A 25,596-nucleotide genomic window follows, 5' to 3' on the forward strand; every position below is an offset into this window, starting at 1 on the left:
TTCTCTCCTGTCCCCTACCAATCCCTAATCATGTCCCACCTTTCCCCTCCCCCTCCCCTCTTCTACCCAGGTCCCTCCCATGATTGTTTTCAGCATTCTCATTTGGGCCCTTAGGCTTGTTAACTTTCTTGAGGTCTATGTATTGTATTCTGTGTATTCTGTACTTTTTGGGCTAATAATCATCCACTTATTAGTGAGTACATAGAATGCATGTCCTTTTGGGTCTGCATTTCCTCACTCGGGATATTTTCTAGTTCCATCCATTTGCCTGACAAAACTCAGGATGTCCTAGTTCTTAATAGCTTAGTAGTATTCTATTGTATAAACTTTGGAGTCATTTATATATACTATCACATCATCTGTAAATAGTCATACCTTGATTTCTTCCTTTCCAATTTGTATCCCCTTGATTTCCTTTTATCATCTTATTGCTCTAGCTAGAACTTCATTATATAGAATAGGTAGGGAGAGAGTGGGCAATCCTGTCTCCTCCCTGATTTCAGTGGGATTACTTCAAGTTTCTCTCCACTTAATTTGATATTAGCTATTGGTTTGGTATATATTGCTTTTATTATGTTTACATATGGAACTTGAATTCCTGCCCTAATACTTTTATCACAAAGGGGTGTTGCATTTTGTCAAATGCTTTTTCAGCATCTAAGGAGATATGATTTTTTTCTCTTTGAGTTTGTTTATATAGTGGATTACATTAATAGATTTTTGTATATTGAACCAACCTTGCATCCCTTGGTTGAACCCTACTTGATCATAGTGAATGATGGTTTTGATGTGTTCTTGGATTTGTTTTCTGAGAATTATATTGAGTATTTTTAAATCTATATTCATAAGCAAAATTGGTGTGCAGTTGTTCTTTGTTGGGTCTTTGTGTGGTTTAGGTATCACAGTAACTATGGCTTCATAGAATGAATTAGATAGGGTTTCTATTTCTGTTTCTACTTTATGGAATAGTTTGAGAAGAGTTGGTATTAGCTCTTTAAAGGTCTGGTATAATTCTGCATTGAAGCCATCTGACCCTGGGTGGTTTTTTTGTTTTGTTTTGCTTTGTTTTTGTTTGTTTGTTTGTTTGTTTGTAGGGGGGTGTTGAGAGGTTTTTAATGACTTCTTCTATTTCCTTAGGGGATATGGACCTCTTTAGATAGTTTACCTGCCTTTGATTTAACTTTGGTACATGGTATCTGTCTAGAAAATCCATTTCATCCAGATTTTCCAGTTTTGTTGAGTATAGGTTTTTATAGTAGGATCTGATGGTTTTGTTTTTTTGTTTTTTTTTTTAATTTCCTCAGTTTCTGTTGTTATGTCTCCCTTTTCATTTCTGATTTTGAAATTTGGATGTATCCCTGTGCCCTTTATTTAGTTTGGCTAAGTCTAATCTAAATTTTCTCTATCTTGTTGATTTTTGCAAAGAACCAGCTTTTGGTTTTGTTGATTCTTTGTATTGTTTTCTTTGTTTGGTTGATTTCAGCTCTGAGTTTGACAATTTTCTGCTGTCTCCTCTTGGGTATGTTTGCTCCTTTTTGTTCTAGGGTTTTCAAGTGTGCTGTTAAGTTGTTAGTATAGGATCTCTCCAATTTCTTTAAGAGGGCACTTAGTGCTATAAATTTTCCTCTTAGCACTGCTTTCATTGTGTCCCATAAGTTTGGATATGCTATATCATCCTTTTCATTGAAATCTAGAAGTCTTTAATTTCCTTTCTTATTTCTTCCCTGACAAAGTTATCATTGAGTAGACAGTTATTCAGTTTCCATGGGTATGTGGGTTTTCTGTTGTTTTTGCTGTTATTAGTTCATGGTGATCTGATAGGATACACAGAATTGTTTCAATCTTTTTTATTTGTTAAGGCTTGTTTTATGATCGATTATATGGTCAATTTTGGAGAAAGTACCACGAAACACTGAGAAGGTGTATTCTTTTGTTTAGGATTCTGCATATATCTGTTAAATCCATTTGGTTTATAACCTCTATTAGTTTCACTGTGTCTTTGTTTAGTTTCTGTTTCAATGACCTATCCATTAGTGAGAGTGGGGTGTTGAAGTCTCCCATTATTATTGTATGGGGTTCACTGTGTGCTTTGAGCTTTAGTAAAGTTTCTTTTATGAATGTGGGTGCCCTTGCATTTGGGTGTAGATGTTCAGAATTGAGACTTTCTTTTGGTGGATGTTTCCTTTGATGAATATGAAGTGTCCTTCCCCATTTTGCTTGATAACTTTTGGTTGAAAGTTTATTTTATTGGATATTAGAATGGCAACTCCAGCTTCTTTCTTGGAACTGTTTGCTGGAAGACTTTTTTCCAGCCTTTAACCCTGAGGTAGTGTCTGTCTTTGTTACCAAGAAGTGTTTCTTGTATGCAGCAAAATGCTGGATCCTGATTGCATATCCAGTCTGTTAGTTTATGTCTTTTTACGGGAAATTGAGTCCATTGATATTGAGAGATATTAAAGACAGATGATTGTTAGTTCCTGTTATGCTTGCTAGAGGTGGTATTATGTCTGTATGTGATTCTCTTCTTTTTGGTTTTGTTGTGAGCTGATTAATTTCTTGCTTTTTCTTTGGTGTAGGCTCCTTCCTTGTGTTGGAGTTTTCCTTCTAGAATCCTCTGTAGGGTTGGATTGGTAAATAGATAATTATTTAAATTTCATTTTGTTATGGAATATTTTGGGTTCTCCATCTATGATGATTGAGAGTTTTGTTTGCTGGGTATAGTCTGGGATGGCATTTGTGTTCTCTTAGAGTCTTTGGTTTTAATCAAAGAAATTATCCTGGTTTTCTTTTTTATATTACAGAGTTATAAAATATAAAGAAAGCAGGCAAGGTTTCTAAAACAGTTATCAGTTATTATAGTTGTAATGTTTCCTAATAAAGTAAGAAATTTATTATTAATCAGATATATATTCAATTCAAATATTTTACATGTACTTGCTAAGTTATGAAAAAGTTCCACGTAAACCTCATTAGAAGCCAAGTAATGACTCTTCTTATTTCTCAATATCTCCACTTTCACCAAAATTTATTTAAACCAAATCTCCCTGCCCTCTTTTCTTTTCTATTTTGGAGACAGAGACTCCTGTGTCCCATGCTGGCCTTCAATTAGCCAGGGATGATCTTGAACCTCTGGTGCTCCTTCACTCACCTCTTAAGATTATACAAGATTTGTTAGTACATCGATTTTATGCAGTGCTAAGAGTTAAACCTAAAATCTTGTGCATGCTAGGCAAACTCTCTTACCAACTGAGCTGTGTCCTCAGCCTCAAAATTGATTTTCCACTGATAACTTCTTTTTTGTTGACTTACAAAAGCCAAAAAATTATTGTACTCTAAGAAGAATGCCAAGATAACTAAATGAGTTAACACAACGTTTTCTCCATATCTATATACAAAATTGTGGATAAAATGTATATGTGTATGTATATTATGAATATTTTTCTAAAGTTCGAAGATGTAACTAATGGCAGAAAATTTGAATAAAACTACTCATGTGGTTTTGTTTTGTTTTTGTTTTCAATTTTTGAGTCATGTAAAAACACCTACAAGAACTTAAAAGATTTATTTCTTTTTATGGTTGTGCATGTCTGTCTGAGTGTATGTATGTGCACCATGGGCAAATGCCTAAAGAGCCAGAAGACACCAGATCCCTTGAAATTGGAGCTATAAGCAGTTGTAAACTGTATGTGGGTCCTCTACAAGAGCAGCAAATGATCTTAACCACTGAGTCATCTCAACAATATACTATTTTGATAGATGAGTGATCAATCATGAAGCTACTTCTTGAGTATGAAGAATTTTTGATTTTGCTATTTAAAAGCTGGTATTCAATGTTAATATAAAATTATAAGTATCTAAATACTGTTGATTTATTTCCAAAGTTAAATTTGTTGCACTTTTCATACTTTATAGCTCATTATGCTTAGCATAGGTTGAGTTTCCTGAACTAAAAATTGTCATGTTTTTAATTATAGGCAATTAATTCTACAATGAAATTTTAAGATATGAAGACAAAAGTTTTGCTATAAGTATAGAAAAACTAATTTCATAAGAATAGACTTATTTAAATATACCTGTTCAAGTTAGGTATCTGTTATTGTGATGGAGCACAGACCAAAAGCAACTTGAGGAGGAATGGTTTTATTTCAGCTTATATGTTATTCCCTGGATGTCCATTGTCCAGGGAAGCCAGGGAAGAAGGTGGGAAGTCAGCGGCAGGAACTGAAGCAGATACCATAGAGGAGTACTGCTTATAGGTTTGCTCCTTATACTCAGCTACCTTTTTTATATAACCTATAAAACCCAGATTCACCTGCATAGGGATGTTACTAGTCACAATATGGGGCTGGGCCTCTTTTACATGATTAGCGTGTGTGACAACAGCCAAATAAGATCAAAGAATTTCAATAATGTTCTCTCTATTTCACAGGTGACTACTGGTTACATTAACAGTAAAAACTAACCGTGTCAGTATCTCTTTATTCCTAGTATAAAATTTGTTTTCTTTTTTGAGGCAGGATCTTTGTACATAGGCCTGGATATCCTGGAACTTGCTATGTAGAACAAGATGGCCTCAAAATCACAGAGACCTGCCTGCCTCTGTCTCCCAAGTGCTGGGATTAAAGGTGTATGTGCTGCCACGACAGCCCTATCTTAGAATATTTACATTCCCTCTGACCTACTTCAAACTTCTGACGATGTTGAAATACCAGTTTTCAACAGCTGTACTATCATTTGTGCCAATGTATGTGATTTGTATTACTTAGACTAAGTTTGCTGCGGCTCTGGGTAGAGAGGAAGAGAATAATCAGGGCCCTTGTTTTGTTTACTCCAGGCTATTTATACTGGACATGTTCTCTCCTGCAACAGTACAAGTCTATGACCAAACAGTGAGGAGACTGAAGCAGAATGACCAAGATCTGGGGCTCCAGGTCGGTGGCTCCAGCTGGAGCCTGACCTCCATCCCCAGAACCATACACATATAAACAAAGAGTAGAATAAGCCAAATAATTTCCAATATATATCTTTGGTAAAGAAGCTAGCTTGAGAGTTTGAAAGATCATGAAATTTTTAATTAAGAAAAACCCTAACTTTCTTAATAGGAAAACAACTTGAGTACTATATTTAAAATGTTCTCAATGTAATACATTTATAAAGTATACATTTCAAATAAAGCTATTGCTAATGTTAATAATATACTATCACAATCTTAGACTACATGACAGCCTGTCTCATAAAAAGGAAAAGACTAATTTTAAATTAGAAGTTAGAATTAATTTATATTGCCATAAAGATAAGCACAAGTGAGGATGTAGTAAGAGATTAGAGAATACAGCTAGGCATTGTAACCCTGCCATTAATGCCAGCATACAGAGGGTACAGGCAGGCAGACTTGAGTTTGAGACCAGACTGGTTTATACAGTGAATTCAGGCCAGCAAGGGCAAGGTACTGAGACTCTGGAGAGGGAGAGAGTTAGAGTGAACGCATGAGAAACCCTTTGAGGTTGGGTTAGCATTGTTCCCAGACTGGTCTGGAATATCCCAGGTCTCCACCCCCCAAGCTCAATAGCCCACATGAGGAAATTGCAGGTGTTCATACAAAGCCACTGTGTTCAAATCAGTCATGGTAAGTTCATTAATGATGAAAAATAACAGTAACAGTGTTACTTTCTAAGGACGTGTCAATAATAATGTTAACAGACACCTGTTTACTACTTTTATGTGACCTGCAACTGGGCAAATGCTTAGAACAAGGACTTGGATAAGACAACTTACTGATAAATTATCTAAGACATGGCAACGAGAATCCTGAGACTGGGAGGCCAGAAGGATGGCTCAGTAGTCAAGAACATGCAGAGGACGAGTTTGGTTCCTAACACCCATGTGGGTGGGACTGCAGCTGCAAGGGAGCTGATGCCCTCTCTGGCTTTTGAGGGCACTGAGCTCACACATAAAACTCACACAGTGACACATACATATACACATAAATTTAAAAACAAAACTAAAAAGAGAAATTACTGAGACTGACTGGGCAGGGTGGCAGGTGCCCAGCATCACGAGAAGATTGGAGATCATTCTCAGCAGCAGGAAGAACGGGGAAGCACCCTAGACTGCATAAGAACCTGGCTCATGGAAAGGAGAAAGTAAGGCTACTGTGGCTAAGGCCTGAACTCTTACTGTTATTTTTAAGAACACTGCTATCCAAAGCACTCATGCAGGAGAAATCAGCAATAGGGCACTTTTTAGAATCCTCTTCACAGCAGAACTTCTTAATAACAATGTGTACTTTCGTTTCCATGTGTGTCCCCATATTCACACCTGGGTATGGAGGCCAGAGGTTGACACCCAGTGCTCCCCAGTGGCTACCTTACTACTACTGCAAGGCAGGGCCTGGGTCTTTCTCTCTGTGTCATCCCCCTCCCCTGACTCCCACCACCACCCCCGAACCTGGAGCTCCATTTTTCAGACTGGAATTACAGGCAAGGAACTGAACTCAGAGCCTCACACATGCATGACAAACACCTACTGTACCACTTCGCTAGATCACAGTGTAAAAATGATAGGCTCTCTAAACTAGCAGCTCCCCTATTTTGGAATCCTGAAGGATAACTTAACAGCTACTTTGTGGAAAAAGATATCCTCAGAGCTTCAATGATGAGTCCGTTGTTGTTCACTTCTTTTTCTTACTAATCTTGCTTTCAAAATCTAGGTAACTTCTTCAATCCTTATTGTAAATCCAACACACTGAAAATGCTTCCTCATTATTAACAGAACTATGAAAAACTTAGTCATTATTCAATGAATATGTCATATAAATCTAAATCTGATGTGACTGCTTTCTCTCAAATTCTTATCCACTTCCACTTATTTTTTCATTAAAGGGGATTTGATCTTTATTTCTTTCTCTATCCTCAAAGTACATGAGATCACTTGGAAGACAGAGGTGTAGAAGTCTCCCTTGCTCTTTACAGTTTTGTGAGACACCCTATCCCTATTCTCATTTGTATCTTCATTCCATCTCTGTCCTCTACCCATCAACCATGCATATGCTTGTGTCTTTTTCTTCCTCTCCATGCCTCTTAAGGGCTAGCTTTAATTTCGGGGCAAACAGCTTCCTTACTGTCACTAGTGTGGCATTTTCCTGCTGGAAGCATATGGCAGCATTAGCTGGAGGAGTCTTATTCTGAAGCAGGATTTGCCAAACTGTGAGTCAGTCTCAACAGAGAAAATTCTATGAGCTGAGTCCAGCACTTGAAAAATCAACCAAGACACAACAAGATGGCTCAGTGGCTAAAAAGACAGTTGCCACCAAGCCTGAGGATCTGAGTTCTGTTCCCAGAAACCATGTGGTAACTCCTCAAAACTATCCTCTCATCCCACATACACTCCCATCACGATGAACACATGGAACTAAATTTTACAAAAAAAGGAAAAACAAAAGAATTAACAGTGTGACATCACGTGTACTTTGAGAGTTCAGTTTGTTTTGTATACCTATAAGCACATGTACAAAACCTGACTGGAGCACATTTCTTTCTCTTCTGAGACAGGGTGTCATCAAAACTATCCTTTTTATATTCCTAAAGTATGGAAAACATTTTAGAGATTTAAAATATGAATATGAGCATTACTTTATTTAAATAATAATATTGATCTAATACATCGAATAAGTACTCATGCCAGCCCTGAGACAGGTTTCCATTTTTTTATTTCAACTTGGGGCAATTCTTCTGGTTCAGCCTCCCAAGTAGTGAGATTGTGGGCATGATCCTCCATATATGCTCCAAAAATCTTTTAAACAATCACTAGTTGGCAAACAGATCAAATTATTTCCATATGTACAATAGAAGGATCCAAAATTAATATTTTACTAGACTAAAATTAAAACTGACCAGTTAACCATCAAGGGTGTTTCTGAGTAACAACTCTAGCACAAAATATTTTAAAGAAAAATAATTCTAACTTTCAAAAAGCTTTACTTTGTGTGTGCTTATGACTGCCACAGCCTACCAAGGCTCCAAGTGGTGTGTAGGCGGGTGGCCTCGGGGGCCAGAGAAGGCACTGGATCCCCCACAGCTGGACAGCTGTAAGATGCTCAGTGTGTACGATGGGAACACAGGCGTTCTTAACCCATTAGTCCCCTCTAGCCCCAGTTTTTAAAAATAGGAGAAAGGGAGAAATGAAGATGAGATAAATGCTTCTTTCCCCTGCTGTATGTACACTGGATGCAGACAACGGCCTAAAGTGTCTTGGCTGCTAGGAGGTGTCTGTCCATTTGTTTGAATGTAAGCCTTATCCAGTGAGTGACTGTGACTAGGGACACCTAACCCCTCAAGAGCTGACTGAAAAAGAAATGCCTTAGAAAAAGAGAATCCTGAGTAATGCTATGGTTCTTTTCAGACTTTTGTTGAGTGGAACTCACATTTAAAACATGTCAGTTTTCAACTATACCTCTCTTGGGCATATACCCAAAAGATGCTCCAACATACAAGAACACATGCTCCACTATGTTCATCGCAGCCTTATTTATAATAGCCAGAAGCTGGAAAGAACCCAGATGCCCTTCAACAGAGGAATGGATACAGAAAAGTGGGAGTGAGAGCAAGGAGGGGGACTGTGGTGAATGTAATAGATATAATAGATAAGAGCCTGGACATCTCTCACACCTCTTGGGCTGTAGGAACTGGAACAGACAACTAATATAAAACTCTTCCCAATGGCAACCCTTGGCCTTCAATCTCAGTAGCCAGCACGCTTGGCTGATTAAAGGCCACATGGAGTCTTTCACTCCAGGAAAACTGATGGATTTTGCGTGTTAGGTTGAGTTTTTAAGATTAGAAACCTTGGAGAATTAAGATTTTGGCCTGGCAGTGTAGCTCACTTGGTAAAATACTTAAATAATATACAGAAAGACCTAGATGTGTTCTCTAAAACCATATAAACTAGGTATGGCGGCTTCTCCGTACCTGAAGTCTGAGCACTTGGGACGCAGAGGAAGATAAAAAGCTCAAGGTCACCCTGGGCTAGATAGTAAGCTCCAAACCAGCCCTGCAAGCAAGCAAACAATAGCAAACAAACGGGAGTCCCCTATAGTATAAGTTGCTCTGGGAAACAAAACAAACAGCAGGTATGGAATAAAGCAGGACTGACCAATGGTATCTATCACAGGCCGGCAGTCAGACTGCTGCCCAGGATTAGCAAGTTGATTAATCAGGCACCGAGCTGACAAAGGAGCACCCTCGAAGAGGTAACTGGGGCCTAGATAAAAAAAATGTTGCTTATGTTAATGAACCAGGTGACTGATAAAGGAACTTATCCAAACAGGCACACATAGCTTGCTTGCTCTCTCTCTTCCCCAGCCTCCCCCCTACTGATTTTCCAAGCATAGATGGGGTGCAGGGATGGAAAAGAAGAAGGAAGGGGAGAGAAGAAAAATGGGAAGGTGAGTAGAGAGAAACTGCGCTGCTGGAAATGTTCCTACTGAGACACAGCAAGCTTTCTGGTACTGCTGTTCAATTCCATGGCTGGCACAGTGAGGTAAGTCATAAAGAAATTCTTACCGACCTCACTAGTGTTGTAAGATCACAGGAAAAAATACCTGAATGCTTAAGCATTCCCCCTAAGGAATCAGGAAACACAATTTATAATGTTAATGATGGACTTTGAAGTGTTTTAAGATAAATTACCGTAGGTACTGTAGGTAAGAGGTGTTGATACCAGAACAATTATAACAAATTATGATAACATTTACAGTAAAATAATGTTTATATTGAAGTTGGCACTGATAGCAAAGAAGGAAGCTCCTGTCCCTCCTAAAACCGAAGCCAAGTGAATGCCTTGAAGCCATGAAGATAGTGCTGAAAGGGTCCACAGCCACAAAAAGAAGAAGATCCATACACCACCCACCTTCCAGCCTAACACCCTCCAAAGCATACACCCAGGAGAAACAAGCGGACCATTATGCCATCATCAAATCCCCCAATCACTAAGTCAACACAAGAAGATGAAAGACACACTTGTGTTCACGTGGATGTCAGGCCAATTATCAACAGATCAAACAGGCTATGAGGAAACTCTGATACTGGGCCAAAGTCATTACCTTGATGAAACCTAACAGAGAGAAGAAGGCGTGTGTTCACTTGGCTCCTGACTATGATGCTCTGGATGCTGCCAACAAAACTGGGATCATCTAAACTGAATCCAGTTGGCTAATTCTAAATATACATTTTTCATCATTAAAAAATGTTGATATTAAGATTAATTACCCTCTATTAAAAGTAGGCATATCCTGTTCAAGGTAAGTTTCAAAGTACAAAACTACATCATGTATGCAGACAGAAAGAAATTTAAGTACAATTTTCAAATAAACAGCAGAAAAATAACTCCCGAGGCAAGAAACATTGAAAAAATTTCAGAAAATTAAACCACGAACTCCCACCACCAAATTGAACACACTGTAAGGACTAAAGTTATGTTTTATGTTTTAATTACTGTGTTTAGATCTATGGAACAAAACTGCCCGAGGACAGAGAACTTCCTGGGCTGCTGCTCGAGAAGGTAACCAGCTGCCAAGGAAGGTTAGCCCCACTGCACAGGGCATGCTTGATCACAGGTAGACGGCAGGAAAATAGGCAGGAAGTAGGCCAGGATATATGTTTGCCCCTGCTTGGACAAAGGCAAAAGGTAGTCTTGTGGACATTGTCTTTATTAGCACAGGTCTACGGTAACACACAGCCATTCTCTGAGAATCCTAGTATGGATCTGGCTGAGTGTTCATCAGGACAGTATTTTTAAATAAAGCATGCTTCAAATCTGGTTCAAGATCTGTGGTAGTGGTCTTATTTTCACCCAATGGAATTAACGTTTTTCTGGAGGCCCCCAGTGAGATCAGACCACCACCCTCTGAGGCAGGATCTTCACTACAGACTGCAGTGCTGAAGGAGGTGACACCTTCAGACTTTCCAAGGCTGCCCACAGTGCTGAGAACAGCAGCCATACACAGAGGCTGTTGCAAATGTGGCAGCCAAGATGAATATATGGTCAGGGTCAGTTGAATGTAAGAATGATGGTGATTATGCTTTGTTTCTGACAGGCCTCCTTTGAGTGTGTGGGCTCAAATTTAACAGAGATAGAGTGATAAAATCCTAATCTTATAAAAGCTACTAACTTGTTATAACTGTTAAGGATGGTTAAGACATGGAAGCTAACAGTCAGAACTATACTTAGAGTCATGCAACGTTCAAATGTAATCAGTTATAGGAATAACCTTTATTCAGCCTCCTAAAGCTCATGGTTCTCAAGGTTAAACCTAGCCCAAGTAAATTCAATAGCTGGCCCTCAAATTCTTCAGACATCTGCTGATTGTAGCACTTAATGTTCATTTAAAAGCTTCTCATTATATGAGAGATCAGAAGGAGCTCTAAGGTCTCTAAATACAATGGGACACCCACTCTTCAACTTGGGTTGTAGTAACACTAACACAGAGAAAAACTTCCCTATCTATGCCTTGTCTGTTGCCAGGACTCTGCGCATGGCCGTGAACACCGTTGGGTTGACTGCTCTATGCTGTCGTGAGACAGGGGAATACTGACCATTGCCACCAATGAAGCCATTGAAATGACAGGAGCCTATGGCAACCAACTGGGTAGTGGGTATGTCTCTGTCATTTTAATTGATACATAGGCCATTTGAATTATACTTCCTACTATAATTTATCCTTCTCAGATCTCTGATGACATTTAAGGCAGGGAAAAAGTAGACTTATCAGTTTAAGAGCAGCAGGCAATCAGCTCCTTCTTAGAGGCTGCAGCTAGCTTATAAGTTCATTTCCTATGTAAAATTCAGGCCTTGCTTTTTCCTAGAGCTATTAGATCTTCTGCTGAGAAAGACAGACAGGTTTGCCTTGCTAGTAGACTTTATACTTGTTGTAGTAAAAATATAAAAAAATTAAAAAGTATGGTTGTCTTCTATCCCCACCAAGTCCGGCACCTCAGTGCCCCAAGGTATCTGCTAGATATCTTGGCAGAATCATATCCCAACTCCTCGGCGGCCCAGTGTCTCCTGCTGCCGCACACTTTCCTACACTCAAACTGTCACATAAAAGAACACACAACACAATAATCTTTGACCCAATTGGTAAGCTATAATTGCCCACCTAAACATACAAAGCCCAGTACCATCCATCCCTTAAGAACATTATTAACAACCTGTAAACACACAGAGCAGAATCTTAAAGTCACCCGCCATGGCTTCTCTTCCTCTCCCTCTCCCTCCTGTCTCTTCCTCCTTTCAGTTCCAGTCTCCTCTTCCTTCAAACTTCTCTCCCGCCCATCCTTCCTTCTCCTCCAATAACAGGCCTCCTTCTATCTTGTTCCTGCCCCTCACCTGTATTTTACAAATTCAATGGGGAGAAGGTTCAGGTGAAGTCACCTGAGTCCTGAGTGGTGACTTGGCAGCTGTTCTTCCGGCAGTGGAATTAGCATCAAACTACAGATAACTGCAGGGCAGACCACAATGTATACTAGAGACTAAACAAGTTTCAGATGTAATTTTTTTACTATCCCTTTATTTAAAAGAACTTGTTCTGCAATGACTGCTCATAATAGTGACTATTTGTGTCTCTGGTAAATGACTAGATGAAATTAAAGGGTTTTATGCTTATGTAAGTTCTGAGGATTTGGAAAGTGTTAAAAGGTGTGTAAAGGATGTGAAAGCTGAATTTCTGAGTATCCAAGGAAATGTTTAAGGTATGTAGTACAAGTTGTAGAAGTGTAAGAAAGATTTAAGTAATAAAGCATGTTTCGGATTTCCTCCTCCTCTTTCCACTACTGTTACATTAAGAGTTCAGAATGTCGAGTTTTAGCTCTGATCAATGCAAATCTGGTGAGCTGTTAAAGCACTAGTTCTACTATCAGTCACAAGCTCAAGATTTCAATTTTCCTTTGCTTATCTTCAAAGTACAGACTTAAAAGTGCTTCTCATCAGGCTAAGAACACCTCCGCCCAATCCTTACACACCCGGCTCTCTGGACAGAGGAGGAATGTTCATGCTTTTTACGTCAGGACATAGCTTTTGCTATGACTGTGTTACAGACGCCAGTTTATTAGCTGTTTTTTTTTTTTTTTTTCCACATTGTGGATTTTAGTACAGGTTACAAACAGTGGTAATGCTAATATAGCTAAAACTTTTATCTCTTTTTTTAAATAAAACAGTTTCTGTAAGCTTCAGGGAGTTGAGGGAGTCATACAAGTTGGAACCCTCTCAGGGCAAACGGACTCTAGGTAAGGTAAGTACAGCTAAGCTTCCTGCCGTCCCTACCTGCTTGTTCCTGAGGCTGTGATTATGCAACTCGCCCATCCTTGGGACACCTCCCACCTCCAACTACAAGGACTGTGGGCCTGAAAACTCCAAATGTAAGATTTTCCTTTACGTTCCTAAACTGTAACTTCTGTGCAGTCTATATCTGTCTCAGCAGATTTCCACTTGGCTGACAGACACCAACCAGAAAACAGCTGCTGACTACAAACTGCTCCAAGTGGTTGCCAGGATGTATGCCTGCCCCCGACTGAACAAAGGCAGGAAGAACAGAACCTTTACATGTGTGGAATTTATAGTTTGTAGCCATTCTCTCCTAATTCCTGAGAATAATAGACCTGACCAGCGTCTATCACCCCAGCCAGTATTTAATAGAGCTTGCTTCAAATTTGGCTCAAAATTTATGGTAGTGGTCTTATTCTTGGCCAGTAGGATTAACAAGACCTCTTAGAAAATATTAACAGAAAATTAAAATAACAAAGAAAATGAAGGTTCAACTTAACTTAACTTTTATTTAATGCCTTGTTAATTCTTTCCCATTTCCCTCCCCCTCTGGTGTGTATTTAATGTGTACGTGGGGCAGGAGAGATCGACACACATTCAAGTATACAAGTATGCCCTCATATGTGCCACAGTGCACATAGAAAGGTCAGAGGGCAGCCTTGTGGTGAGGCACACGGTGTGTTTACAGTTGCGTACCCTGCCTCTCATCTTGCCACATGAGCACTGGATTACAGACACAACCTAGTATACCCAGCTTTACGTGGGTGCTGGGGATTCAAACTCATGCCCCTCCCACTCACACAGGAAGTGCTTTACCTACTGAGCCATCTCTCAGCCCTTTTTTTCTTTCATTTCTTACAACAATGCTAACAAGAATTAATCAACTCTTTTTTTTAATTATTCAAATTACTTCAGGCTTCCTAGGGCGCTGTCTTTTTTAAAAAGATTTATTTACCTTAGGTATAGGAGTACACTGTTGCTGTCTTCAGACACACCAGAAGAGGGCATCGGATCCCATTACAGATGGTTGTGAGCCACCATGTGGTTGCTGGGAATTGAACTCAGCACCTCTGGAAGAGCAGTCAATGCTCTTAACCTCTAGGCTATTTCTCCAGCCCAGAGTTAATCAACTCTTGAAGAATTATTTTATTATTTGTGTACATAGGTACCCACAGAGGCCAGGAGAGGGAGATGGATCCACTGGAACTAGACTTAATAGCCAGTTATAAGCTGCCTGAGTGCTAGGAACCAGCCTCTAGTCCTCTGCAAGAACGTAACTTTTAAAGTGCTGACTGTCTCTCAAGCCCATTTGATCAATTCCTAACTAATATTACATGTAAACAATTTTGACAAAAGACTGAATGTTTTCCCTTTAAGATAGGAAGATGGCAGGATATCTGCTCTAACCATTACAGCTTGACTGCAGTCAGAACAATAAAGAAGCCGCAGTGAAATGCACCCAGAGCAGACAAACACAGCCTTTTTCAATGGAGCACATAATTATGTAAAGAAATCCTATAAAATCTACAAAAATCACTACCAGAACCAATAATTGAGTGTAATAATACTACAGAATTCAAAGTCGACCTATTTAAAATCATCTTTTTGCAAATTAGCAATAAACATTCAAGAACTGAAATAAAAATACTTTTATAATATTATCAAAATATGAAATACAGATGCTCGTACATTGTAAAACTATGCAAGACCACCAAAAACAAGAACATATCACTGAGAGACATTAAAACTGGATTAAACAGAGAGATGCAGTTTGGCTTGGTGACCTAAATGACCCTGTATTATTAAAATCTACCTACCTCCCTTTCTCGTCTGAGAAATACTGTTAAATTTTCAATTTTATTTAAATCTATCTATAGATTCAACACAATCCCAAACAATCCAAATAAGCCCTTTAATATAAATTGATGCAATTTTTTTAAAATATGAAAATGAAAGAAAACTAAATTAACCAAACCTACATTTAAAATAAAAAGAACAAAAGAGAGGATTTATACAATTTGACTTTGGCGCTTACTATAAAGCTACAATAACCCATGAAGTACTGGCAGAGGGTCAGTGGTACAGACCTATGAATCTACCCTTGAAAAATACAGGGTACCCTACTATCCAAGAGAAAAGAAAGCACATATCCCACTGAAACACTACATGCAAATGCTAACGGTGGGGCCTAGCACACAAATCACTTGGTTCAATTTCCAACATGATCGACCACACAAGGTAAAGTAGCGATTGTAAGTGCCAGAGTGTAATGAATTTCAAAATAATCATGCTGAATAAAAGATAGGAACATAACAGAATGGGATCAAATGTATGATTCGACTCACATAAATACTAAAATATATAAATTCCTTTACAATACAAGTTAGTTTAATAGTTTCTAGGGGACAAGATGACAAAAACAAGAATAGAAAGAAAAAGGTTCCAAATGATCCGAGAATGTGATTTCAAGTGATATATTTCATTATCTTAATAGTTTTATATAAGTAAATATGTTAGCTTTTATCTAATTACAGCCTACTGTAAATCACTCCCCAATAACAAAGAGCACATATCCTAAAAACACTGTTGAAAGTCAACTCTCGAATGAGCAGAGTTCTAAACACTGGGTCTGATGTTGTTTAACAGCTTTTGCAGTATACATTAGTAAAATCCTCCATGAAAGTATTCCTTCATATTCACAACATCTTTAACGAGGCTGGTGGTTTAACTAAGTTTTTACTAAACAGTGGGTCCCAGATAAGTGAGCATCAAAGAAAAACACACGGAAAATGAACAATCATACCTTGATTTGTGCAAAGGGTCTTTCATAACCTCCAACATAGAGAAGGCCAACATTCTGTGGCAGCAACCTACAAGGTGGGAGAAAAATAAAATAAAAAAATACCTTATTTATAAAGTACTCTGCCTTTAAACGCAAGAATGCATAATAATAAAAAGTGGGGAAACTGGAGCCATAACTTCATCAAAGTGTTTGCTGTACAAGCATTAAGACCTGTGTTCGATTCCCCAAGATCCATGTGATAAAGCCAAGGTGTGGTGGCAACATCTTATAATCCAAGCACCAAGAGGCAAAGACAGGATCACCCGACAACCAGACTCATCTAACCACCAAGTTTGGGGCCAAGAAAGAAATCATCTAAAAAACAAGGCAGATAACATCTAAGAAATAATATCCAAGATTGATCTCCCTAGCTACACACACACACACACACACACACACACACACACACACACACACACACACGCACACACACGGGTAGGAGGAGTCCTCTAACAGATACTGTGAAACACGAACACACATTGTCTTTTGTACAGTGAGATAGTAACACCAAAGAAATACTTCTATTGCTGAAAAAAGGAAGCTGGGAGTAAAATGTTAGAATGGGGCTGGGATGTACCTCAGGCAGGTGGGATATTTGCTTAGTATGCATGAAGCCAGTACAATATAACACTGGGTGTGTTCTCACAGGCTTGTAATCCTAGCATTCATGAGATGAAAGCAGGAAGATCAAAGATGTAAGGTCAGTTTCCAATACACAGAGAGTTCAAGGCAAGCTTGGACTACCTGCTTCTATATCTCAAAAAAAATTTAACCCTCAATAATAATTCTGAGAAAATTACTAGTGTCTCTGGAAATGAGGTGATGGATATTATATTCAAAGCTTTATGACAATTTAATTGAAGAACTAGTGAGTGCATGCCCACACCGTGTGTTATAGATGATAACGAGCTGAATTCCATCCTGAAACTGAATGATTACAGAGACTTCAGGTACAGTCTGAGTACAGAGGAGCTGCAGCTCGAGTAAGGAGTGAAAGCCAGTCTATACATGGTTTCATTCCCGAGATCATCCTTCCTTTTCCTCCTATTCAGATCTTTAGATTATGCCATTTTGTTTTGGTTTTGTTTTCACTTAAAAAGAAAAAACTCGGGGTTGGGGATTTAGCTCAGTGGTAGAGCCCTTGCCTAGGAACGCAAGGCCCTGGGTTCGGTCCCCAGCTCCGAAAAAAAAAACCAAAAAAAAAAAAAAAAAAAACTCTATGTGTATGGATATTTTGCCTGCATATATGTCTGGTGTGCCACATGCATGCCTGGTTGCCCAAAAGAGGGCCAAAAGAGGGCCTCAGGTCCCTCAGAACTTGAGTTCTGAACTTGAGATACAAGAGATGGTTGTGCTAGCAAAGACTCCTAGTAATGGGGGTCAGGGAGCCTGACCCAGGCATCTTCTGTAAGCAGGTAAGGCCTAAAGTGGAGGGACAGGTATACCAACCCAGCCATAAAACCTTCAGCCTGCCTGCAGAGTGTTCTGCAACTGGAGCCTAGCATACACTGTCATCAGAGACCAGCCAGACTCCATCCAGCAGCTAATGGGAGCAGATGCAGAGCCAGTCCCACGGCCAAACATTAGGCAGAGCTCCCGGAGTCCTGTGGGGGAGGTGGAGCAAGGATCTGAAGAACCAGAAAGGTTAGGGACACTCCTAGAACATGGCCTGCAAAGTCAACTGACAGGACTCACGGGGGCTCGCAGAGATCTGACCTGGTCCTCTGACACATGTTGTGGCTAAATAGCTGCATGTTCTTGTGGGGTCCCTAACAGTGGGGACAGGGGCTGTCTCTGATGCCTTTGCCTGCTGGTGGGAACCTGTTTCTCCAACTGGGTAGTCTCGTCCAGCCTTGATATAATGGTATACAGCTGGTCTTATTGTCACTTGTGTTTGATGTCCCTGAGAAGCCTGCTCTTTTCTGAGGAAAGGCAAAGTGGGGGGAACAGACATGGAAAAGAGAGGGGAAGGCTGGGGGAGGGGAGACTGCAGTTGGGATGTATTATATGAAAGAAAATTTTTTTTTAAAAAAGATAGTTTTAAGTTCCCACATAGGTGCTGAAAATCAAACCCAAGTCTTTCTAGAAAAGCACCCGGGGTTATTTACCCCTGAACTCTCTCAGTAGCCTCTTGTTTTCCCTTCTTAAGACAGACTTATTTGCAGCCCAAGAGGGCTTCTAATTCATGGTGGCCTACCTAAGCCTCCCAAGTGCTGGGATTATGGTCCTATTCTTAATTGCAATCAGTGGTTTCTCATTCTTAATTGCTCCAAAAATCCAAATGGGTCTTGTTTGTGGTGCTGGGACTTGACCTTAGAGCCTCATACATAAAGACAGTCCTCTGTATACAGTTATATTCGTAGTCCACATCAAAATACTATGGAAGAAGAAATACTGCCTTCAGAACTTTGGCATGATTAAAAAGTAATTATTAGAGTGGAGTAAGCTATGGGACATAAATACTAACCATATCTCTCATTCTTCTATATAATATTTTTCCTAGAAGACATGTAAAGAAATGGACACAACTTCAGTTTTAGCATTAATATTTGGGGGAAAGCCTGTATTATGTCTATGTACAAACAATTCTTAGAGTCTACATGATGTTAAAAGCTTCTTTATGACAGGTAACGGACCTCAAATGAGCTGCAGGATAACATAACACTCAAAGACGTATAAAAATAGTAAACAAGTGCAAATTCAAGGAAGCCGATGGAAACTTTTAAGTGTACCATATGGCATGATCACAGAAAATTAGAATATTCAAGATTTACTCTAACAATCTTCTTTCTGTGGTGTTTGGTTTTGGTTTTTTGAAGCAGGGCCATACAGATCTCACTTCACACACCAGGATTCCTTTACCTCCAAGTGTTAGGACTACAGGTGCCTTAGCATGAGACCTGGCATAAAGACTCTTTACTCTTCAAGCCACAGTTTCGAAAACGTGACTTAAAGTCTTAGAATTCACATTTATTAATACCTTTTCTGAAACTAGAATATTTTTGATGCTTGTGTAGTCTTTAGTTGTTCACTGGAGGGAGATGTGTGCTTTTTCTCCATTGGACTCCCTAGTGAGATTAAGAAAGTAAGCATCCTAAAATGTGAAACAGGGCAGAGGTTCAGTCTCCTTTAAGCGCTGTCTGCTCCTATAGCCCCTATAGCCAATAAAACACACTAACAGAATATACTAATAGCAGGCATACACAAGTCTCAAGTAAATTAATTTAGCCCAGTTCTTTTTTCCTCTTAGAATGTAACTGATAATATGTCAATAATATACTATAAGGGACACAACTAAGAGCATCAGTTTACTGGATTCATAGGCTATGCCCCCAAACCTCAATAATGAAATGAGAAAGTCTTAGCAATGCTTTAACAACTAAGAAATTCAACCAAGAAAACCCTGAACCATTGCTGGTAGCAGCTATATATAGTAGTAGTAATTAACAAATGTTCACAGAAAACTTGATAACCCCCTTGAAAAGTAAAAATAATCACTGTTCATACAAACAGACACTAGGAGGAAGAGAATAAAAGCTGGCTGACATTTAAAAGTCAATACGCTTCTAATTACCATGCACATGCATCTCAGGAAGTTTGCCAATATACTAGTTAGTGTACACCTCTACTCCTTTAATTTGCTATCTAAAAACTAAATTTCCTCAGCATTTTCTTACATGTTAGCAGTTAGCCTTTCTCTCTAACTTGCAAGAGCATCTATTACTCCTATCACATTCCTCACTATCTTCAGCGGAACAGGGCTTTGCTGCCGTTGCTGAAGACAAGGCCTCAGTGTACAGCTTTGGCTGAAACCTCAGAGATGCACCTGCCTCTGCTTCCTGAGTGCTGAGATTAAGACACATGACACCATGACTGGCTTCGTCTGTATAGTTTCTATAATAATTTAAAGTAAGAGGAAGATATAAGATAGTACTTTGGGGATATAACTTTCTGTTTTTAAAGTGAAATACTTCTTTTTTTTTCTCTTTTAAAACATTGTTTTGCTAAATTGTACACAAAATTATTGCCAAGTAATAAGCAGCATTTGCCATGACAGAGTGAATGTGCTTCAATACAGCAATCACGTTTCCAATCTCCACAGGAAGGCACTAATTCAGCTCTGAAGACATATACTTTAAGACAGAAATTCTGGCTCATTTAAAACCGCAAAGTTGTTCTGCCCTTATGTTAAGTGAACATCACCATGATCCTTATAAACCACTAACAGCCCTTAAAGTACTGGTTCCTAACTAAATGCCTGGTAGTATAGCTAATGAGCAGGACTCTAGAAAACAGTTACACAGAAACAGTGTGAGATGAGGGGATTTCTACTGTGGTTTTCAAAGAACTAAAAATAGGTAAAACCAGTGTTCATTTTTCTTTTGACTTTCCAAACACAAATAGTAACAATTGTCTATTACTAGAAAAGTCCCAGCATTGTTCGCATAAACACTTCTCAATTAAAAGTGAGCAAGTCCTGTTGGGTAACAGAACAAGCACTAAATGAGCTTCATTCACTGTATGCTGACATCAGAAATATACTGATTCATAATCACATAGATACAAAAGCATCCCTTCAAAAACAATAAAGCCTACAATTACCTTAAATTAACAATTTTTTTTTTTTTTTTTTTTTTGGTTCTTTTTTTCGGAGCTGGGGACCGAACCCAGGGCCTTGCGCTTCCTAGGCAAGCGCTCTACCACTGAGCTAAATCCCCAACCCCAAATTAACAATTTAAAATAAAATAATCCCACAATTTTGGAGGCTGAGGTAGAAAGATCCAGTGGGGACAAGAAATCTCTAGAAATAAAAACAAGAACCTAATAATTCTAAATTGACTGCAGGAAGTGAAGAGATGGCTCAGCAGTTAAGAATCCATCTACTCTTCCAGACGACGCAGACTCAATTCCCAGGACCCATATGGCAGCTCCTAATCTTCTGTAACTCCAGTCCCAAGGAATCTGATGCTCTCCTCTGGCCCCTGCAAGCATCAGGCACGCATATAGTGCACATGCATACACAGAGTAAAACACTAATGCACTTAGCACACTTACACGCAGACCTCACTCCGACTTCCCACAGAGCACTCTGAAATGAACATGCTTCCATCTTGGTGTGTGCCTGTGTGGACATGATGTGTTTACTTGGGGTCGCATTTGTGTAAAGGCATCTTTGTAGAGGTCGGAGGACAGTCTGAGGTGGGTCCTTCACTTCACTTGTTTAAGACAGGATCTTTGTGTGTTGAGTTTAAGAGACTCCCCTGTCTCTGACAGAGGCCCTAAGATCACAGGCACACCATCTCATCCAGCTTTATGTGGGTTCTGGAAATCCCAACCCAGATCCTCACACAGAAAGCATTTTATCCACTGAGACAATGTCCAGCCAACACAGAGTATCATGAATATTTGCAAAATATTCCCACCTCTAAGTCTCACAGGTGAACTGAAACCTATGTAACAGGAAGCATACTACAGGTGACCAAACACTTAACTATTTACCTTACAATAAATAATAAATTGATTTCTAATAAGACAATTAAGAGAAAAGATAAAGCACAAATAATCAGAACAGAATCTTTTAAAAGAGGGGTGGGTGGGGCTGGGAAGGCGGCTCAAGAGTTAAAGTACTTCCTGCTCTTCCGGTGGGACCTGGTTTGAGCCCCAGCTCCCACACCGGGCAGCTCCAGTGCCCTCTCTTCTGGTTCCCAGAGATACCTGAACACATGTGATGTGTACTTACACAGACTGACAGACAATCTTCCTAAAAATTAAAATTTTAAACAGAACAAAGACTAAATATACTTTTTATGATTAAATAGTTTTATACCAACAAGTTTTGCAATTCTAATGTCCTTATTCTAAGAAAATACAAAAATAAACTGATAAGACTATTCGGCGACTGGCCGAAACTGATGCTGATGCTGAGAAGTGCTGGTGCGAATGAGACAGGAATGCATACTGATCACTGATATGGACGAAACTCAGCAGAGCTACTACAGGAACTATAGTTTCCTTACACAGTCAAGCACTTTTTTTTAAAGGCAGCGGGGCTCACCATGTAGCTCTGAATGGCCTCAACTCACAGAGTTACCTGCTTTCCCAAGGCTAGCATTGAAGGTGTGGGCCATGACACTTGAAGCTAACACTTAGATTACCACAAAATCCAGCAGTCCTACTCCCTGGTGTTTATCAGAACATAAACATGACTCTGCAAACACCGTAATGGGGATTTGCATTTGCTTGTTTTTACTGAGACAGGGCAAAGACTGCCACCATGCTTGAGATCCTCCTCTTAGCCTCCCCCAGTGCTAAAAATTGTATATACCCCACCATGCAAAATGGTTTTAGCAGTGCAAAAGGGATTTTATAGTAGCTTTATTCCAAGTTGCTAAAATTTCATGCAGCCAAGATTTTTTCAGTAGAAAAAGAGATATAGTGGTACCTGTGGTGAAGAATTATTCAGTCTTAAAAAGAACTTAACTTTATAATCGAGGGGCCCAGGATATAGCTCAGGTGGCAGACTGTTGCCTTACAACACATAAAATACTGGGTTTGGTCCCCAACCCCACATAAGCAAATGTAGTAGCACATGTATATAATCCCATCACTTGGAAGGAGAGGCTAGAGTTTCAGGAGGCAAAGAACATCTTCACCTACATATCAAGTCCAGACTAACCTAGGATATATGAGAATGTCTGAAAATAAAATAACTGTAACTTGATACAGAGAAATAAAGTAATTATGTCATGAAACAGTCAACAGAAAGAAAGATTCACAGGTACTAGTTCAAACTGTATTTCTATACCAATAAGAAGCAGTTTGAAATCAAAACCAAAACTAACTCAAGGAAAAATAGTTTAAAAAAACTCACTTTAAATCTAGGGAAAGAAACCTAAAAAGATAAAAGAAGCTCCAATTTATAAAATTACCACCATTCATTAAAGAAACAAGTTTAAAATAGGTAAAACCATCAAGAACACTGGAATCTAGTAGAAAAACCAACAGAGCGATATACAAATACTGCTTTTATACACAAGTGACAGTGCAGAGCAGTGAGAAAGGGTTAATCCCTATAATTATAACAGTACTGAAGAACTGGCTACGTAAATAGATAATAATCATAACATAAGGAATAGCACTCAGGAATCTAACTACACTAAAATTACTAATCTGGGGGCTGTGGATATAACTTAGTTGATGCTTGCCTGGCCTGCACAAAGTCCTGGGTTTGAATCCCGCATAACACTGAACACGGTGATGCACGCCTGTAATCCTAGCACTTGTATATTAGAGGCAGGGAGATCAAAAGTTCAAAGTCCTCCTCAGCTTCACAGCAAGTCTAAGGCAAGCCTAGGACATGTGAGTTCAGTCCCTTATTCTGTCTTTTGAGGCACAGTGAAGTAATAACATAGCCATGCAATGGAATGAAGTGAACGGTAAAAGGATAAAGTACAACAGGAGCAGTATGCTACCTCAGTACCCTCGGTAGAGATGTTCATTTATCAATTCATTTGTACAAAACAAATACAAGAAATCTAAAGCAGAAATTAAAGAAGCTGGTTTCCCAGGGACAGGAGGAGCAAACAGAAATAACAGAACAGTGGATGTGGTGGTTTGAATAGGTATGGCCCCCACAGTCTCATGTATTTAAATGCTTGGCCCATAGGGAGTGGCACTATTAGGAGGTGTGGCTTTGTTAGATGAAGTGTGTCACTATAGGGTTGGGTTCTGAAGTCTCCTATGACAAGCTATGCCAATCTCCTTCTGCTGCCTGTGGATCAAGATGTAGAACTCTCACTCCTTCTCCAGCACCACTCCGCCATGTTTCCCACCATGACAATGGACTGAACCTCTGAAACCATAAACCAGCCCCAGTAAAATGCTGTTTCCTTTATAAGATCTGCATGGCCATGGCGTCTCCTCATAGCAACAGAGCCCTACCTAAGACAGTGAGAGAGTGAAAAGATACTCTTCTGTAAGCTCAGAATATGAACAATTAAGTCCTATAACAAACAAACAACCACAAATGCCCAAAATAGAAACAACAGAAGTACAAATACTACAATATCCCCTGTTAATGGTAGTAAGTATTTGAAGAGCTTAACTTAACTGGAATCCAGTGTTTCAACTGCATCTTATATGAGAAAACTACAAAAAATTGGTTTTGTTGTATTTGTTTGTATGTTTGCTTAAGACAGGATGTTATACAGTCCATCCTAGAACTCACAGCAATCCTCAGTCTCCTGAGGGCTAGGGCCACGAACGTGAGCCACCATACCCAGCTCACAGCCTGTTCTTTTCTAAAATTATATTTATGTGTGTGTGCGTGTGTGCGTGCGTGCGCACACATGCATGTGTCTATACATGTGGACATCTGATACAAACCGTCTCTACCACATGCCCCAGGAAATGACTGACAGTATCAAGGCTGCCTCACTTTGTACACTGCTGTCAGCTGACTGAAGAAGGGTATCCCATATAAATACAATAGCTCATGCATAAGTCCCTTAAGGAAACAATGCTTAAAGCAAACAGAAATATTTAGCACATACCACAAAAACCCACATGTGTTAAAGGTTAGATGAGGGTCACTTCCTGGACTGAGAAAGGCTGAAGCCGGACAGCAGGTTTTCCTTCTCTATGTACGAACACTACAGACAAGAGGGCTGACTTCACAGTTCCCCTTTTCATCTAGGAAAAAACATGGTGGGAAGCCATTCATGCACGGGAAAGCACAAAGATGTTCTAGAAACCAGATACAATGAAATTCAAAAGAGATGTATATAATTCACGAATCAATTGTTAGTCTAAATTATAGACTAGGTCACTCACATGCTGCAACTTGCTTTAATAATGAATATGATCAGTCAAAGAGGAAAAATTTTTAAATTTCCATAATGATTGGGGCTTATAATGCAATTCTGTATCTTAAAGGTTTCAGCAATTCTGAAGTTCAGATGGGCAGTGGTGTTGCATGCCTTTAATCCCAACAAATTCAAACTTTCCTTTTTTTCCAAGAGTTTCCTAATCTCGAATTTTCTTCCATTTTCTCAGATATGGAGAGTTACAAGATTAGCACAGGATATTCTGAAGTTGAGTCCACTAAAATCCGCCGCAGACTAGAAAGCGTTTGCAGGAATAGTCTACTCTGAGGGAGCTGACTCATTGCCAGGTTTGTAAATGCTTTCTCATCGGGCTATTCTGATGTTGTGCAAAGGTGATCATGGTATGAGACCAGCTTCTGACTGCTGTGTTTGTTAACCGCATAAAGACAGGCAACTCATTTAATTCCTCTTTAGCCTCAGTATGTTATGTATGTACTTCAGAAAGGTGCTTTGAATGTTAAGTAAAATAAATATACACGGTTAGTTTATGTTTAAATGAGTTGAATTACATTAAAACAACAACATATTCTCTAGGAATAGGTATTTAATAAG

General features: G+C 39.2%; 1 protein-coding gene across 2 annotated transcripts in view; it reads right to left on the reverse strand.

The window, feature by feature from the left end:
* Rngtt (RNA guanylyltransferase and 5'-phosphatase) overlaps positions 1-25,596 on the reverse strand; it is a 195,139-nt gene that overhangs the window by 43,375 nt on the left and 126,168 nt on the right. For both annotated transcript variants that reach the window (XM_032904743.1, XM_032904734.1), the window contains exon 14: positions 16,121-16,187. In XM_032904743.1, the coding sequence (XP_032760634.1) occupies positions 16,121-16,187 (67 nt within the window). The remainder of the gene's footprint in view (positions 1-16,120; positions 16,188-25,596) is intronic.

This window comes from Rattus rattus, chromosome 1 (assembly GCF_011064425.1).
Source record: "Rattus rattus isolate New Zealand chromosome 1, Rrattus_CSIRO_v1, whole genome shotgun sequence".
In the NCBI taxonomy this organism is placed as follows: Eukaryota; Metazoa; Chordata; class Mammalia; order Rodentia; family Muridae; genus Rattus; species Rattus rattus.